The 15,785-nt window shown below is 45.7% G+C and overlaps 1 protein-coding gene across 2 annotated transcripts in view; it reads right to left on the bottom strand.

Annotated features, from left to right (window-relative positions):
- The window catches only part of LOC133104311 (bMERB domain-containing protein 1), a 165,002-nt gene that overhangs the window by 54,591 nt on the left and 94,626 nt on the right, over positions 1–15,785 (bottom strand). For both annotated transcript variants that reach the window (XM_061209974.1, XM_061209973.1), the window contains exon 5: positions 4,789–4,912. In XM_061209974.1, the coding sequence (XP_061065957.1) occupies positions 4,789–4,912 (124 nt within the window). The remainder of the gene's footprint in view (positions 1–4,788; positions 4,913–15,785) is intronic.

Genomic DNA, 15,785 nt, shown 5'->3' with positions numbered 1-15,785 from the left:
GGCTCTGACAACGCTGACCTGTTCTTAGGAGATGGTATTTAAAACCCAGAGTGCAACCAAAGTGTCTCGAAACCGCCAAACGTGGCTGAGAAGTGTCAAGTTACATAAATGCACATGCTTCATTTCGCCCTTGGCTTGAAGCTTTTCCTAACAGGCTTCAGAATTATCAGCTCATTAAAGGGATAAAGAATGCAGGTGTATAAAATTTTTTTTAAATAACAACAACAATAATAAAGTCAAGGCCCCAGAATAGGGTTGGACTTGATGGGTGAGAGCCACTCCCCAGCTTCCCGGGGAGAGGGGTGTTTTCTCGGTCTTCTCTGGAGATAACGAAGCAGCCCTGTTCCTCTCTTCTCCCTCAAAGCACGGTATTAACAGTTAAAGGAGGGAAGGGAATTTTGATGTGCTTATTACCTAGGAAGAGCCACCCACTTTCACGTGTCCTCTCTTTCCATCCCTTGCGACAACGCTGCCAGGGAAATATCAATGTCCCATTGTAAAGAGGAGAAAACTGAGGGTGGAACAGGGCAAAAGATTTTCTTTTTTAAAAAATATTTATTTATTTATTTATTTATTTATTTGGCTGCACTGGATCTCAGTTGCAGCATGTGGGATCTAGTTCCCTGACCAGAGATTGAGCCCAGGGCCCCTGCATTGGGAGCGCGGAATTTTAACCACTGGACTACCAGGGAAGTCCCTTAAAGAAACTTTTTTTTTTGGCCACGCGGCACAGCCTATGGAATTTTAGTTCCCTGACCAGGGATTGAACTGGGGCCCTTGGCAGTGAGACCCCGGAGTCCTAACCACTGGACCACCAGGGAATTCCCAACAGGGCAAAAGATTTGCTCCAGGGCCCAGAGTCGATAAGAAGTAGAACTGGGGTTCAAAACCAGTTGAGAGACCCTATAGCATCATGGTTGAGATCATGGACTCTGGACCCAGAATGCCAGGGTTATATCATCATCTGCTGTTTCACAGACCCTGGGCAACCCGGGGCAAGTTACTTGACCTCTCTGTGCATTAGTTTCCTCATCTATAAAATGGGGAGGGAGGATGTTGTATGTCTAGTTGCAGTAAGGATTAAATGATCAATGCATGTAAAACACTTAGAACACTGCCCAGCATAGCAAGTATTTGAAAAGTTTACAAGTCATGTACTCTCTACCACCACACCCTGAACCTCTGCCAGGTTCTAAGGCGCGATCGCTTCACCGCACTTGGTCCTTCTTAATAAAATGATGCTACTTGGGTCCAAGCCCAGAGTCTGGAAATATTGGAACTCAAGGACTGTGCTCCTGAAATCTGTCCTTCACAAGCCCATCTCCCCTGCCAGCTGCAGCTCTGACTCATTAATTAGAAGCTGCCGCCGCCCAGAGCAAGCTGACAGACAGAGCCCACTGTCCCTTGATGACAATCCTGCAAGCGGGTGTAAAATGAAGATAACCGCCCCCCACCTCCGAAGATGCTTAATTATCTGAAACCCAGATAAACAGCAGGACCAGGCTTGTAGAGAAGGTGCGAAAGAGCTGAGGCAGGCCAGCGGAGCTGCAGGAGGAGTTATGAAAAGCTAATGGTGTGAGTCAGCGCTGGAATTAAGGGTGAGAAAATGAGTCTGAGGTTGTTGACAGCCTCCGCAGGCCAGGATGGCGAGAGGCATGGAGATGGGGCAGCAGCAGGAGGGACTGGGAGGTGGGTGGCACGGAGGATCGAGGATGGAACAAAGGAGGCTTCAAGTTTTACCTCCTGGACATTTGCCGCCAATTAAAGCGGCGTTTTCGTGATGCTAAGGGATTTGGATTGACTCATCCAAATGAAGCTCGTAAAACTGCCAGATTCAAGAGGGAGATCTCTAAACACCCGTTAGCAACTTGGAAACCAGGGGACAAGCGAAGGGAGGACGTTGAGAGCAGATGCATTGGGTGTGCGGTGGAGACACATGCCCACCGGGGTCACTCATAGCCCTTCTCTGAACCTGACCTCGTGAGCCTGAGGGAGAGCAGGTATGCTGGAGGCGCTCCTGCTTCATCTTTCCATTAGCAAGCATTTTTCGTAGGTTACGTGATAATGTGTGCACAGGGCTTAGCCAAGGCCTAGATCTGTGCTAAGGGTTCTATAAATGTTGACTCTTGAGGTCCCTGAGAACCCTTAGAGGAATAAGGCACTACGTCAAATTCCCAGCAGGTAAACTTGAAAACCTTGACTAAGTTGGAGCTCATCATTTTAGGCTTCAAATAAATCACTTCTCTCCAGAGAAAGGGTATGAAAAAGTCCAAAGCCCGACTCAACAGAATGACTTCTGTTTCCACCCGACTCAATTCAAGATGGCGCAGAACAAGACCAAACCCAATGTGGGATTGTGGGATTGTGGGCATCCAACCGGGAGTTTGTCTTTGCATTCCAGAAGAGCAAGGCAAAGAGAAAAGGCATCCTTCTGCTGGGAATAAATAACAGGCTAACTTAGGGGTCAAGACTCTGCCTCTGAGACAGACACCTCAGGTTCAAGTCCCAGTTCCACCCATACTAGCTATTGACCTTGAAAATGTTATTTCACCTCTCTAACTTCAGTTTCCTTACCCATAAAATAGAAGGAATAGAACCACTCCCTCAGGGGTCTTATGAGGATTCAAAAAGCTAAAATAAGTGAGCAAATGCATACAACACACATAGCACGTGTGTAGTATAACAGTGCCTGTGGTAAACAGCAGTTCTTTTGAAGCCTGTCATGTGCCCAAGGTCACAGACAAGTATGCAAGAGAGCCAGGATGACCCTGAACCCACTCTCATGAGTTCACGCTGAGAGGAAGGTAGGACAAGCAGAAGCTGTGAGTCCCAGGGGAAAGGGCAAGACAGAGGAGCCAAGAAAACGGAAACCCATGAAAGAATAGTGCTGAACGTTGGGGGTGTTGGGACAGCAGCCTTTAAACCCATTCTCGAAAGAATCAACATCGCAGGAGACGGTCAAGTGAGAAGACACCCTCAGCCGTGCAATATGATCTGACTCATACAGTCTGCACGGGAGCTGAGGGTATTAACTTGATTACTTCCCAGCAGGTGTGACAAAACCAATCTCACCCTGGTTATTACAGCTACAGTCATTGGGACTATTTCAGTCAAGGGCTGTCACATTCCCGTCACTCCGAGCTTCCCCACCTGAGCCTGTAAATGCTTAGTACAGTCTGAAATTCTATTTCCCTCTTACCCTATTCCAACGGGTCTCGTGTGTGTGTGTGTGTGTGTGTGTGTGTGTGTGTGTGAAGGGAAGCTATTGGGGTCAGGATGGAGTGTGAAAGAACAATTTTTGCACATTCAACAAATACTAATTGGCCTAATAAGTGCCGGGCAGTGTTCAAGATGCTGGGAAAATCCAACAGTGACGATGAGACATAGGATCCCTGCCCTCAGGAGCTTATACTCTTTAAGGCATTATCTTGGCAGATATATTCCGAGCTTCCCTCCTTCCTTCATTCCTTCCCTCCCTCCCTCTTTCCATCCTTCCTTCACTTCTTCACTCACTTAATAAAAACTCTGGAGTCAGGCTGCATCCTACCTTGGCTACTTATTAGCTAATGCAACCTTGGGTAAATTTCTTAACCTCCAATTCCCTCTTCTCTAAAAGGGAGGCAAGAATAGGACCCACCTGCACCATAAGCCCTACAGGGAGGTGAGGGCCTGGCTCTGAGAAAGAGCCAGGAAACTGAATTCAAGAATGGTCCACACACAGCCTGTTAGCCCGGGAGGCTGCAGATCACCATCTGATGAGGTGTTTATCCAGGTCTGAGTGGGCCATGATCTCTACCTTGGCCATCCTGGAGTCCATCATGCATCTCTGAGATTGACAAGGTGGTGTACCTCCAGGCAAGGCTACATACTCTAAAGGCGGGGCCTGGAGGGAGCCCTCATTATCATCCACCTCTGTCTGCAGGCTGCTAGCAAGACTTCCGGGGGCCAAGAAGCCAGCCCCTCCCCTGGAGTATGTCACTGAGCCCCCAAAATATGTCCTGACTGCACTGACATCCTTCTGTATGTTTTAGATAATTTGATTTATCCAAGTGTCTACTGTTGACATTTGTCTCTAAGCAGTCGGACTCACGGGCAACATGGGGAAATTTAGTGAGGTCACAAGTCAAGAGCTTAGTGCAGTGCCTGGCCCAGGGATAGAGCTTGCGTGTTAGCTAATCTTGTCACTGAGCACTTGCTGTGCGTGTGCCAGGTGCGGGGATAATATGTACATACACACATGCACACACACACACACACACACGATGCAAAGGTCAGTAAATGCGCAGTGACAGCCATAGTCACAAAAGCAATCTTGGCCCTTCTGAGCACCCACAGGCTGAAGGGAGCTCTTCAGTACTTTAAAGAACTCACATTCTCTGTCTCCCTTCCTTTTAAAACACGGGGAGTGTATTGCAAACACTAGTGATATGTTTTTAATGTTAGAAACAATGTGTAAGACGCTTAATTATAGTTTTGGAACAAAATATAAGTTCTGTGCTCTTTGAGAATACAAAAAATAAAAATTGGAAGCATAAAAATAGAAAAAGAACAGGAAAGCAAGACCCAGGCACTAATTTAATCATCTTGTATAGGGCCATATACTGACTAATGGTTATATACTAAGAAAGAGAGGAATAGATACCCACGTCTCTAGGTGGTTGTGAGAATGTATGTAATACCTTCATCCCGGTGCCTGGCACACAGCAATAAACAGTAAACGTCAGGTTCTCCGGTGTCTTCCCCTTCCCCACCCCTTCCTTTTCTCCGCCACCTCCCCCAGGCACTCACATAAACCTGAGCTCGGACTCCCGCCGGACCAAGACTTCCCGGAGACGCTGGATTTTCACCATCTCCAGCTCGATCTCCTCTGGCCTCATGGTTGTCTCTGCCATGGAGATGATGTCCAGCTGATCTGTGCAGGAGACACAAAACGCAGGCATCAGGACCCCAAGGCTGCATGGGTTTTCAAGAATTCCCTCTGGACAGCCTCCTCTTTGCCCCAGCAACCTTCATACCCCGAGAAGGCACACAGATCTCTGCCAGTGCTGCAAGTGTGTATGTGTGAGCCAGCCCTTTGGAAACTGGAAAGCACGTTTCCATGGGAACCCTGCTACAAGGCAAGAGGAGGCTCAGGCGGGGTCACCAAAACTTGTTCAAGGTTATACATATGGCCTTGACAGCCCTGCCTGGTCCCGGCTTCTGAGCCTCTGGTCCCTTTGACCATGGCCTTTTCACCCTCTCCCAGTCGCAAAAGACCGACGCCAACTTTAGGCAGAAAAATGTTTATAATAATTATTTTAGCAATACCATTAATAATTATAGGAATACTATGTAATAGTAATATGAAATAATATGGGTTTATTGTAGAAAATTCAGATAATACAGATAAGCAAAAGAGAACAAAGCAAAAAGTCACCTATAACCCCACTGCCCAGAGGGAACAACTTTCCACATTTTGATGGACATTCTTCTGATCTTATATTTATAATTAGAGTTATATATATTGCCATATAAGTAAAACCATATATTAAAAAACTATATATATAACCATATATATATACCACATACATATAGCCATATATATAATCATATATATAGAAAGACACTATATATATGCCTATATATAAATATATATGCATGTATGTTAGTTCACTAGGGCTATCATAACAAAACAACAGAAGCTGAACAGCTTAAACTACAGACATTTATTTTCTCCCAGTTCTGGAGGCTGGAAGTCCCAGATCAAGGTCTGGCAGGGTCAGCTTCTGGTGAGAGCTCTCTTCATGGCTTGTAGACAGCCACCTTCTCACTGTACTCACATGGACTCTTTGTGTTCATGCAGAGAGAGAACTCCCTGGTGTGCCTTCTTATAAGGACATTAATCCTATGGGATCAGGGCCCCACCTTTAATGACCTCATTTAATCTCAGTTACTTTCCCATCTCCAAGTCAGCCACACTGGGGATTAGGGCCCCAACATATGAATTCGTGGGGGACATAAACACTCAATCCATAATAGTACGTATGCATGCATATATATGTATATACATAGTTCCTCATATATTGCCGCTAACATCTTGGTGTACATTCTTCCAGTGCACACATATGGTTAATTTATGTGATTATATACATTATACAGGTAGTGTGCATATATAGGGTAATATATATGGTTTTATACATGAATTTTATATATATAATGTTATATATAAACACATCTATACTTTTTTAAAGAGTGGAAAAACATACACAAAGATGTTAGTAGTTAGATGTTATATATTGGGCATCCCTGGTGGTGCAATGGTTAAGAATCAGCCTGCCAATGCAGGGGACATGGGTTCCAGCCCTGGTCTGGGAAGATCTCACAGGCTGAGGAGCAACTAAGCCCGTGCACCACAACTACTGAGCCTGCGCTCTGGAGCCCGAGAGCCACAACTACTGAGCCCGCGTACCACAACTACTGAAGCCCGCGCGCCTAGAGCCTGTGCTCCGCAACAAGAGAAGCCACCACATTTAGAAGCTCGCACACCGCAACGAAGAGTAGCCCCCGCTGGCCACAACTAGAGAAAGCCCGCGCACAGCAACAAAGACCCAACTCAGCCATAAATAAATAAAAAAATAAATAAGTAAATAAATAAGTAAAAAAAAGGACCAAGTTAAATTTAAAAAAATAAAAAAGATGCTACATATTTATACGTATGTTATACACACACATATACCATCATGGAGGTCTGGTTTTTGTAATATAAAGTTAGGGTCTCACCATTTTATTACCTGCACTTTTCACTTAATGACATTTCACGAGCGTTTCCACACATCCTTGGATGCTCTTCCCTGGCAGCAGTGTGAAAGGCTGTGTGGTGTCTATTTGTGTCTGTATCATGAATCACTTCACCAAATCCCAGACACTTAGGTTGTTTGCTGTTTCCCTCACTAGAAGAAGCAGCCTTGTGATGAGCATTCTCAGAGATCCATCTCCGCGTGCCTCTAAGAGGTGCCTTTAGGCCACATTTCCAGAGTGAATGGCTGGGTTTGGAAGGATGCAGTAGTCTACTGCTCTTCATGGGTAGAGAAGGAGATGTAGGGAAGGAATGTTCTTGCTTTACTCCGAGGTCTACATCACATCACCTGCATCTGCTAACTCCTTCCACCCTGGGCTGTTGTGAGGATTGAATTAACCAAGGCATGTCACGCTTCATGAACGGTTACGATTACCTTTGTTATTACCCCACTGTGCCACGCCATCTCTTTTAATCCTCACAAGCCAGAAGGACAAGGATGTTCTCTTTCTTAGTAAATAAGGAAAATAGCTCAAAGCTGGCAAGAGAAGGGGCTGAGCCCAAGTCTGCCTCTAAAACACATGCCCTTTGCCCCGTCATTGCTGCCCCTTCCTCACACAGGCATTCTGAGTCCGATACCCCCCTATCCATTCACATCTTAGGGTCGAAGGTGGTGTCTTACTTTTCTGTGGCCGCCGTAACAAATCACCACAAACTGGGTGGCTTAGGACAGCAGGAATTCATTCTTTCACAGTTCTGGAGGCCAGAAGCAGGTCTGTGTTTTCTCCAAAGGCTCTAGGGGAGGCTCCTTCCTTGCCTCTTCCAGATCCTGGTGGCTCCTGGCAATCCTTGGCTTGTGGCAGCATCACTCCAACCTCTGCCTCTGTTTTCATATAGCCTTCTTCCCCGTGGCTCTGTGTATCCTCCTCTGTCCTTTACTGTCTCATTGTACTTAGGGCCCACCCTAATTCAGTATGATCTCATTTCAATCTTTATCTTAATTCTCCCTGCAAAGACCTTATTTCCAAATAAGGTCACATTCTGCGGTTCTGGGTGGATATGACTTTTCGGAGGAGACTATTTAATACACTACAGTGATGAATGGTCACAAGCGTACAAGCTCCCTGACAGCGATGTCACTGTCTCCAAGAGATTTAGTCACTGTGCATTGAGCACAGCCGTGGCTGGAAGCAGCAAGAGTCCCAGGAAGCAGCCGGGGGTGGTGGGGATGAGTGGGATGCGGTGGGCGGGGGCAGTGGGGCATGGTGAAAACCAGCTGGGGGCCAGAGTTAGAGATCCTTGGTCTGAGGCCAATCACCAGCTGCATGACCTTGAATGAGCCGTTTTACCTCTTAGCATCACATTCTTCCTTTGCAAAATGGGATTCAATAGCTATCATGTGCTACACTGTGCTGTAGGCTTTATATGTACCATCTCATTTAATCCCTATGTTATAGAAGATGTAGCTGAGGCTTAGAGAAGCAAAGTGACTTGGTCAACATCACAAAACCAGAATGTTGCAGAGGCAGAATTCAAATCTAGCCTCTCTCTCCCTCTCCCTCTCTCCCTCTCTCTCTCTCTCCCCTTAACTGCCTGCCTTACCACATTATACAGCCTCGGGTGAGGGTTAAATGCATTTATGGATGTGAACGCACGTAGTTAACCGCCCCGCAGATATAAGTATCCTCATTTCTCACACATCATGGTTTAGACGGGTAACCTGATTTCCGTGGGACACATGCTGAAAATGGCAACATACCCTGGGGCAAAGCGTGGGACAGAGAGAATTAATCACACCCCATGGATTGGCATTTTACCTCCATCCTTGGGGGAGGATGGAGGCGGTGGCACTGCCAGGCTCCAGGTGCTGAGATGAACATTTAGCTTTGACTTGGGGCAGAGGATGGAGCTGATACCTCTGTTGAAAAGTCTTGCTCATGGATGCTTTCCTTCCCCTAGAGAAAGGAGCAAAGCCTAGCCCTCAAATCAGATATGGAACAGTTAGAATTCTTTCTCTTAGTGACTGCTCTGTGCCAGGCACTGTGCTAGGCTCATTACAAGCCTTATCTCATTTAATCTTCACAACACCCCAGCTGAGGAGTTAGTCAGCTACAGCCATGGGCCAAAGCCAGCCCCATCCCTGATTTTGTAGATAAAGTTTTATTGGAACATTGGCCACGCTCATTCATTTGTGTATTATTTTGGGTGCTTTTGCACTACGACAGCAGAATGAGTAGCTGTAACAGAGACTGGCCCACAAAACCTCAAATATTTACTATCTGGCCCTTTATAGAAAAAGTTTGCCAACCCCTGCACCCCTACCCTAGATGGTAGATGCTATCATTTCCCCAGTTTAAAGGTTAAAAAAACAAACAAACAAAAAAACCGGGTTTAGCCAGTAATGATAATAGCTAACATTTATTGAGCATTTATCACATGCCAGGATCAAATCACCTTATTTAATTCCCCAAACAGTCCTGGGTGGTAAATACTGTTAGCATCCATTTCACAGATGAGCAGATTGAGGCTCAGGAAAAGAAGTAAGTGATGGGGCCAAGATTTAAAACCAGCTGTGTCCTACTCCAAAGCCCTTGTTGTCGTCAATTCTACTCATTTAAGAACTACCTCCCCACTTAAGAAGTACCATCATCACCTTAGCAATAGAGAAAACTGAGTCTATTTTATTGCATTAGGTACATGGAGAGTAGCTGTTTTTAAGAGGTAGCATGTGCGGTGATTATCTGGGGAGCTCTACCCCCAGGGATTAGGATACACCTGGGTTGAGGGGCGGGGGTCATGTCCAAGGACCTTCATACAGGAGGTCTTCAGACCAGACTCTGAGAAACGCTGGTACAGGATGTGAGTAAGTGAATATCATGCATGGTCGGTTTCTTTTCAGTCTGAACTTGTGTAATAGAATTAGCATGATGGAAACCTTGACAACATTCTCCAGCTAGAAGGCAGACATCCAACAGCTGCCAATGAAGGTGTCCACGAGGAGGACAAATCCTGGAAGGAGACGGACAAGCGTTTCAGGCGGACTAGAGAAGACAGTCACAACAAGGCTCTAAGGGAGAGCAAAGCATGGCTGTGTAGAGAGAATGAAGCACGAAGGCACAGAAGTCCCCAGGGCTCCAACTGCCATTGCTGTCAGTCAGCTTCCAGCAGCTGAGTCACTTCTGGGGGATGAGGCAGCTAAATCCATCTTTTTATCCCCAAATGCCACACCAGAGAGATTCATGCACAGCAGCACCAGCAAACAAGAGCTGAGCACCGGACATGACTGGGATGTGCCAGCAGGTTTAATCATTTATCTTGAAAATTTAAAGCTACCCGGGGACAGGGCAGAGGCAGTGGGGTTGGCAAATGAGGGCTGACAATCTCCTAGAAACTCGTAATTCAAATACAGGCGAGAAGGAAAACGGCTGGGGACCAAAGAGAAGTCTTCCCTGGTCCGTCTTTTCCAGTCATGGGTCACAGTAGGAAGTTAAGCCCAGGGTCCCCTGGACAATGCCCACTTTTGCTTCTGCTTCCTAATTTCATGCACCCAGAGCTCTCTCATATTAAGCATTACTAGGAGTCCAGCACTAACTCATCATGCTCCTATATACCTTGGCAGGTAGGTACACTCATTATCACCCTCTCTTTACAGGTCAATAAGATGAGGCTCAGAGAAAACATAAGTGATTGGCCAAAGTCACTCAACCAGTGAGTGGCACAGACCCAGGTCTGTCTGATTCCAAAGCCCAGGCTGTAGGACAAAGGGCTACAGAATAGTGTTTCCAAAACCTCAATTACTATACAGAATTTACCACAATCATGTACTATCTGTTAGGGACTGAATGCTTGTGGCTCCCCCCCACCCACCCCCGTCCCCCCCACCCCCCCCACCCCGCCTCCCAAAGTCATATGTTGAAATCCTAACTCTTAATGTGATAGTATTTGGAGGTGGAGCATTTGAGAGGCAATTAGGGTTAGAGGAGGTCATGAGGGTGGGGCTCCATAATGGAATTAGTGCCATTATAAGAAGAGACACCAGAGCTTGCTTCCTCTCTCTCTGCTCTCCACCATGTGAGGACACAAGAAGACAGCCGTCTATAAACCAGGAAGAGGGTCCTCACCAAACACCAGATCTGCCAGTGCCTTGATCTTGGACTTCCCAGCCTTCAGAATTGTGAGAAATAACTGTTATTTAAGTCACCCAGTCTATGGTCTTTTGTTACAGCAGCGTGAGCTAAACACTAACTATACCATCAGGTACTGGATATTTCTTTACGTTGACTTTTTTTCATTCACATAAACTCCTTAAAGGAAATTTCATTATCACATCCATAAATAATAGGTCACCATCACTTAGCATAATTAGAAAATAGCCATAACCGTAAGACCAATGGAAACAAAGTGGTGTTATCAAATTCTGGCTAAATACTGTAGCCTGCTCAAGGCTCAGATTGAAGGCCTAATTTTTCTTTCTTAACCAAGTAGATTAGCAAGTACTAAAAGTTAACAAGTACTGGAGAGGTGTTAAAGACAAACCACCAAACTGAGGCTTTCTTCTTTGGTAATCATAAAGATCGAAAATTGGAAAAAAGAGAGCGTAGGAGAGACTGTGGGCTCAGTTCCAGACCACTGCAATAAAGTAAGTATCTCAACAAAGCGAGTCACACAAATTTTTTGGTTTCCCAGTGCATATAAGAGTTAGGTTTGCACTTTACTGTAGTCTATTAAGTGTGCGATAGCATTATGTCTAAAAAAACACACAACAATGTACGCACCTTAATTTAAAAACACTTGATTGCTAAAAAATGCTAACCATCATTAGAGCCTTCACTGAGTCATAATCTTTTTGCTGGTGGAGGGTTTGAAATGTGAGAATTACCAAAACGTGACATAGAGACGCGAAGTGAGCAAATGCTGTTGGAAAGGTGGCGTGATAGACTTGTTTGACACAGAGTTGCCATAAATCTTCAATTTGTAAAAAACACAATATCTGGGGACTTCCCTGGCCGTCCAGTGGTTAAGACTCCACGCTCCCACTGCAGGGGGCGTGGGTTCAATCCCTGGTCGGGAACTTAGATCCCACATGCCACGCAGTGCAGCCAAAAAACAAACAAACAAAAACACACAATATCTGGGAAGTGCAATAAAACGAGGTATGCCTGTAATTTTCCTGCAACCTAATTCAACGTGGTTTGATGCTAGAGCATCTGGGCATCTCCCACCTCCTGGTAAAGCTGTTGTAGAACTGAATTCCAGCCCTTTGGGTTGGGAGAGTCGTAGAGGTCCTTAGGGCAGCCTCATCTCCGTGTCTGACAGGATGTGGAATGACACAACAGGATTTGGTTCTGATGGTCCCTTGACAAGCAGCAGTGGGCCCAAACTCTTCAGTTCTCATTGGAAATCAAATGAGAACTGAGGGCTGAAGGAAATTTCACAATCACGTGTCAAGTTTTTCACCCAAAGATGAATCAGCCATTTCAAGTCATTATTTCATCCCAGCTCGTATGACAGAGGCAATTTAATGAAGGTGAACCTATTCATTTCAATCCCACAAACACTTATTAGGCATCCAGCATCCTTAGAACATCCTCAGAAGGACACCTGAGAGAAGGGCCACGGTGGTTGTCCTTGGAGGATGTGGGAGACTGGGGGTCAATGTTGGAGGACAATCACCTTCCGCCTAACACACCATTTTCTATTGTTCAAATTTTTAAATAAGCTTTTTATTTTGGAATAATTTTCGATTTATAGAAAAGTTGCAAAGCCAACGCCACAGAGAATTCCTGTCTACGCTTCCCCTAGCACCCACCACTGTTAACATCACCAAGACACTGACATTGGTGATTTACTGTTAGCTATGTTGTTTGAAATCTTACCATGGCAGGTGTTACCTATTCAAAACAGATTTAAAATAAAGAAAAATGTGTTGGATGCAGGTGCTCTGGGAGCCATGTGAGCCCTCAGAGATGGCATGTGAAGGGGACGGTTAAGGGCATGGACTTTCAGGTCTCAGGGCCACCTCTCAGGCTGACCACGGTCCCATCAATTGTTGACTCTGGGCCTCAGTTGCTTCATCTGCAACATGGGGACAATCATACACATCTTTTAGTGAATTTGCATAAGTGCCAGGCATATAGAAAGTTCTCTGTAATATTTGCTCTTATTATCCATTTAATAAATATGCATTGAAAACCTGCTTCGTGCCAGATCCTGTTCTAAGCAATGGGGATGGAACAAAACAGACAAAACCCCTGCCCTCGTCAAGTTGACCTTGTAGGAAAGGGCTTACATGTTGGGGAGAAAAGTCATTAGCTCACCTACAGCTTACCCCTGATAGTAGGTTTGGATAGATTCCGGTTCAAGTCCTGGCTCTACCAGTAATTGTGTGATCTGGACACATTACTGATTCTTCCCAAGTCTCAGTTTTTTCTTCTGTAAAATGGGACAGTAACTCCTACCTCATGGAGTTGCTGCTATGGAGATGAAGTGAGAAACCATGTCAAGTGCTTGGTGCAGTGCCTGGGCATGATAAAAGGTGGTCAGTATCACCTGTCCTTTCCGTGGAAGAGTCAGACTAACGTGGGGGAGGAGACAAAGTCAGGATCATCAGATCTGGAGAAGGACGGCCTTCCAGTCATTTAGACCCGTGCCTGCCCCAAACAGAGGGTCCAAGAGTGGCCCCACCAGCCCTCTGTCAAGGGGCCAGGCCCTTAGCTCTCACCACTCTGGGTACCCACAGGCACGTCTTCCTGGTATCGACCCAACAGAGAGTCTTAAACACTGGGGAAATAATATCTGAGCCCCACTACTGGGAATGGATAGCCTGATGCATTTCAAAGGCTCCTGGGGATACCCCAGGCTTTTATTGTCATCAATCATTCATGTAGGAAAGAAGCTCATTTCAACCCCCAAACATTCTATTATGGGATGTATCAAGCATCTTGCCTTCTTGCTATAAAGTGAATCTAATGGGAAACAGCCGGTTGCTTTTAGTGAGTCACCATTTCCCAAGAACCTAAAGTAACTGCTTTTAATTCAGATGCTCCGTGCCCTCCTCCTCTGCCTTGTGAATAAGGATGCCTCTGGGTCCTGCAAGTTATCATACCTCCCGCTGCACAGAGCCTTCCCATCTGTGATGTCTCTTTGTAATCACAATCACCTCCCAAGGAAGGTTTTGAGGAAACTGACTTGTCTTCAAATCATGGCCATGGTTATTATTCTCTAATGGGACTTTGGGCATGTTTTTTTAGCGACTCCGAGTTTCTGTTTTCTCTGCCACATCGGCCTTGTCCAAGGTCACAAAAGTAATGAGGGAGAAGGCCCAGTCAACAGTGGGGTTAAGAAACAGGCACTGGAGTCAAGCTGACTTGGGTTTAAATCCTGGCTCTGCCTCCTTCTAACTGCTGCCCTTGGGCAAATGACTTCACCTCTCTAAGCCTCAGTTTCCCTATCTGTAAATTGGGAGTAAGGATGTAGAATGTGAGAATATCTGAAGGCTCATTCTGAAAGCTCAGGGACCAAAGGGAAAGCAAGAGTTTCACCTCCCCTCTACTTGGCAGCCTCTGAGCACTTTGTTGGGACCTGAGTGTCTTACCCTCAGCACTACTGACATTTGGGGCTGGATCATTCTTAGCTGGGGGACTGGCCTGTGCACTGTAGGATGTTTAGCAGCATCCCTGGCCTCCACCCACTAGAAGCCAGCAGCATCCTCCCACCCACCCAAAGTGTCTTCAAACATTTGTGAATATTGCCATAGGGCACAAACTCATCCTCCCTTGAAAACCAGTGATGTAGACCCACTTTTTCTTTTTTTTTTTCAATTTTTTAAAATTAAAGTATAGTTGGTTTACAATGTTGTGCAATCTCTGCCGTACAGCAAGGTGAGTCAGTTATACACGGATAGACATTATTCTTTTCCATTATGGTTTATCACAGGATATTGAATATAGTTCCCTGTACTATACACTAGGACCCTGTTGTTTATGCATTTTACATGTAATAGTTTGCATCTACCAACCCCAAACTCCCAGTCCATCCCTCTCCCTCCCCCGCCTCCCCCTTGGCAACCACCAGTCTGTTCTCTATTAGACCCACATTTTCAACAGTGCTTTTGGGAGCATGGACACGAGACCCACTTGAGTGTGGTTAAAAAATCCATCTCTCTGGGCTTCTCCAGGGTCTACTGAATCAGAATCCCCCAAGAGGGGACCCCACAATCTGTACTTCATGAAGGCGATTCTTCATTCATTTCTTTGTGCCTCAGTTTCCTGAAATGGGGAGAGAGTGATAGAATCCACCACAAAGGCTCACTATGAAGATTAACTGAGGGGATCCATAGAGCCCTGGGCACGGTGTCCTCAATACATGTTAGCTCTTTTCATCCCAGAAGCACTGGTCTGGACAGAGAGGAACATGGAGGACTCCAGAATTGGGGGAAGAACAGGAAAACCATGGACAGGAGGGTGACAGCCTGGTAATGACCACTCTACTCAAATGCCAGCTGAGAACTGTGACTAGTAATGAGGTGACACAGGGGGACCATGAAAGCCACACGGGGGCTTTCCTCTCTGCAGATAATCACTGCTCACGTTGACTGCATGCTTAAACTGCCTCCCCAGCTAAAACAAACGTGGACAACTGTTAATAAAAGGCAAGAGGAGAAAAAGAAAAAAAATATCCGTCTGTGTATTAGTTGTCTATGGCTGCCATGACAAATGAGCACTAATTTATTGGCTTAAAAAGAATACAAATGTATTATTTTATAGTTCTGGAGTCAGAGGTTTGACATGGGTCTCACTGGGCAATAAACAAGGTGTCAGCAGGACTGATGCTCTAGGGAAGAATCTGTTTCTTCTCTTTTCTTTTCTTTCTTTTTTTTTTACTTTTTGGCTGCATTGCATGGCATATGGGATCTTAGTTCCCCAACTAGGGATCGAACCCACACCCCCTGCAGTGGAAGCACAGAGTCTCAACCACTGGACCACCAGGGAAGTCCCAGAATCTGTTTCCT

The sequence above is a fragment of the Eubalaena glacialis genome, chromosome 13, assembly GCF_028564815.1.
Source record: "Eubalaena glacialis isolate mEubGla1 chromosome 13, mEubGla1.1.hap2.+ XY, whole genome shotgun sequence".
Classification (NCBI taxonomy): domain Eukaryota; kingdom Metazoa; phylum Chordata; class Mammalia; order Artiodactyla; family Balaenidae; genus Eubalaena; species Eubalaena glacialis.
Note: the sequence above shows the minus strand (reverse complement) of the source record. Positions and strands in the feature narration are given on the sequence as shown.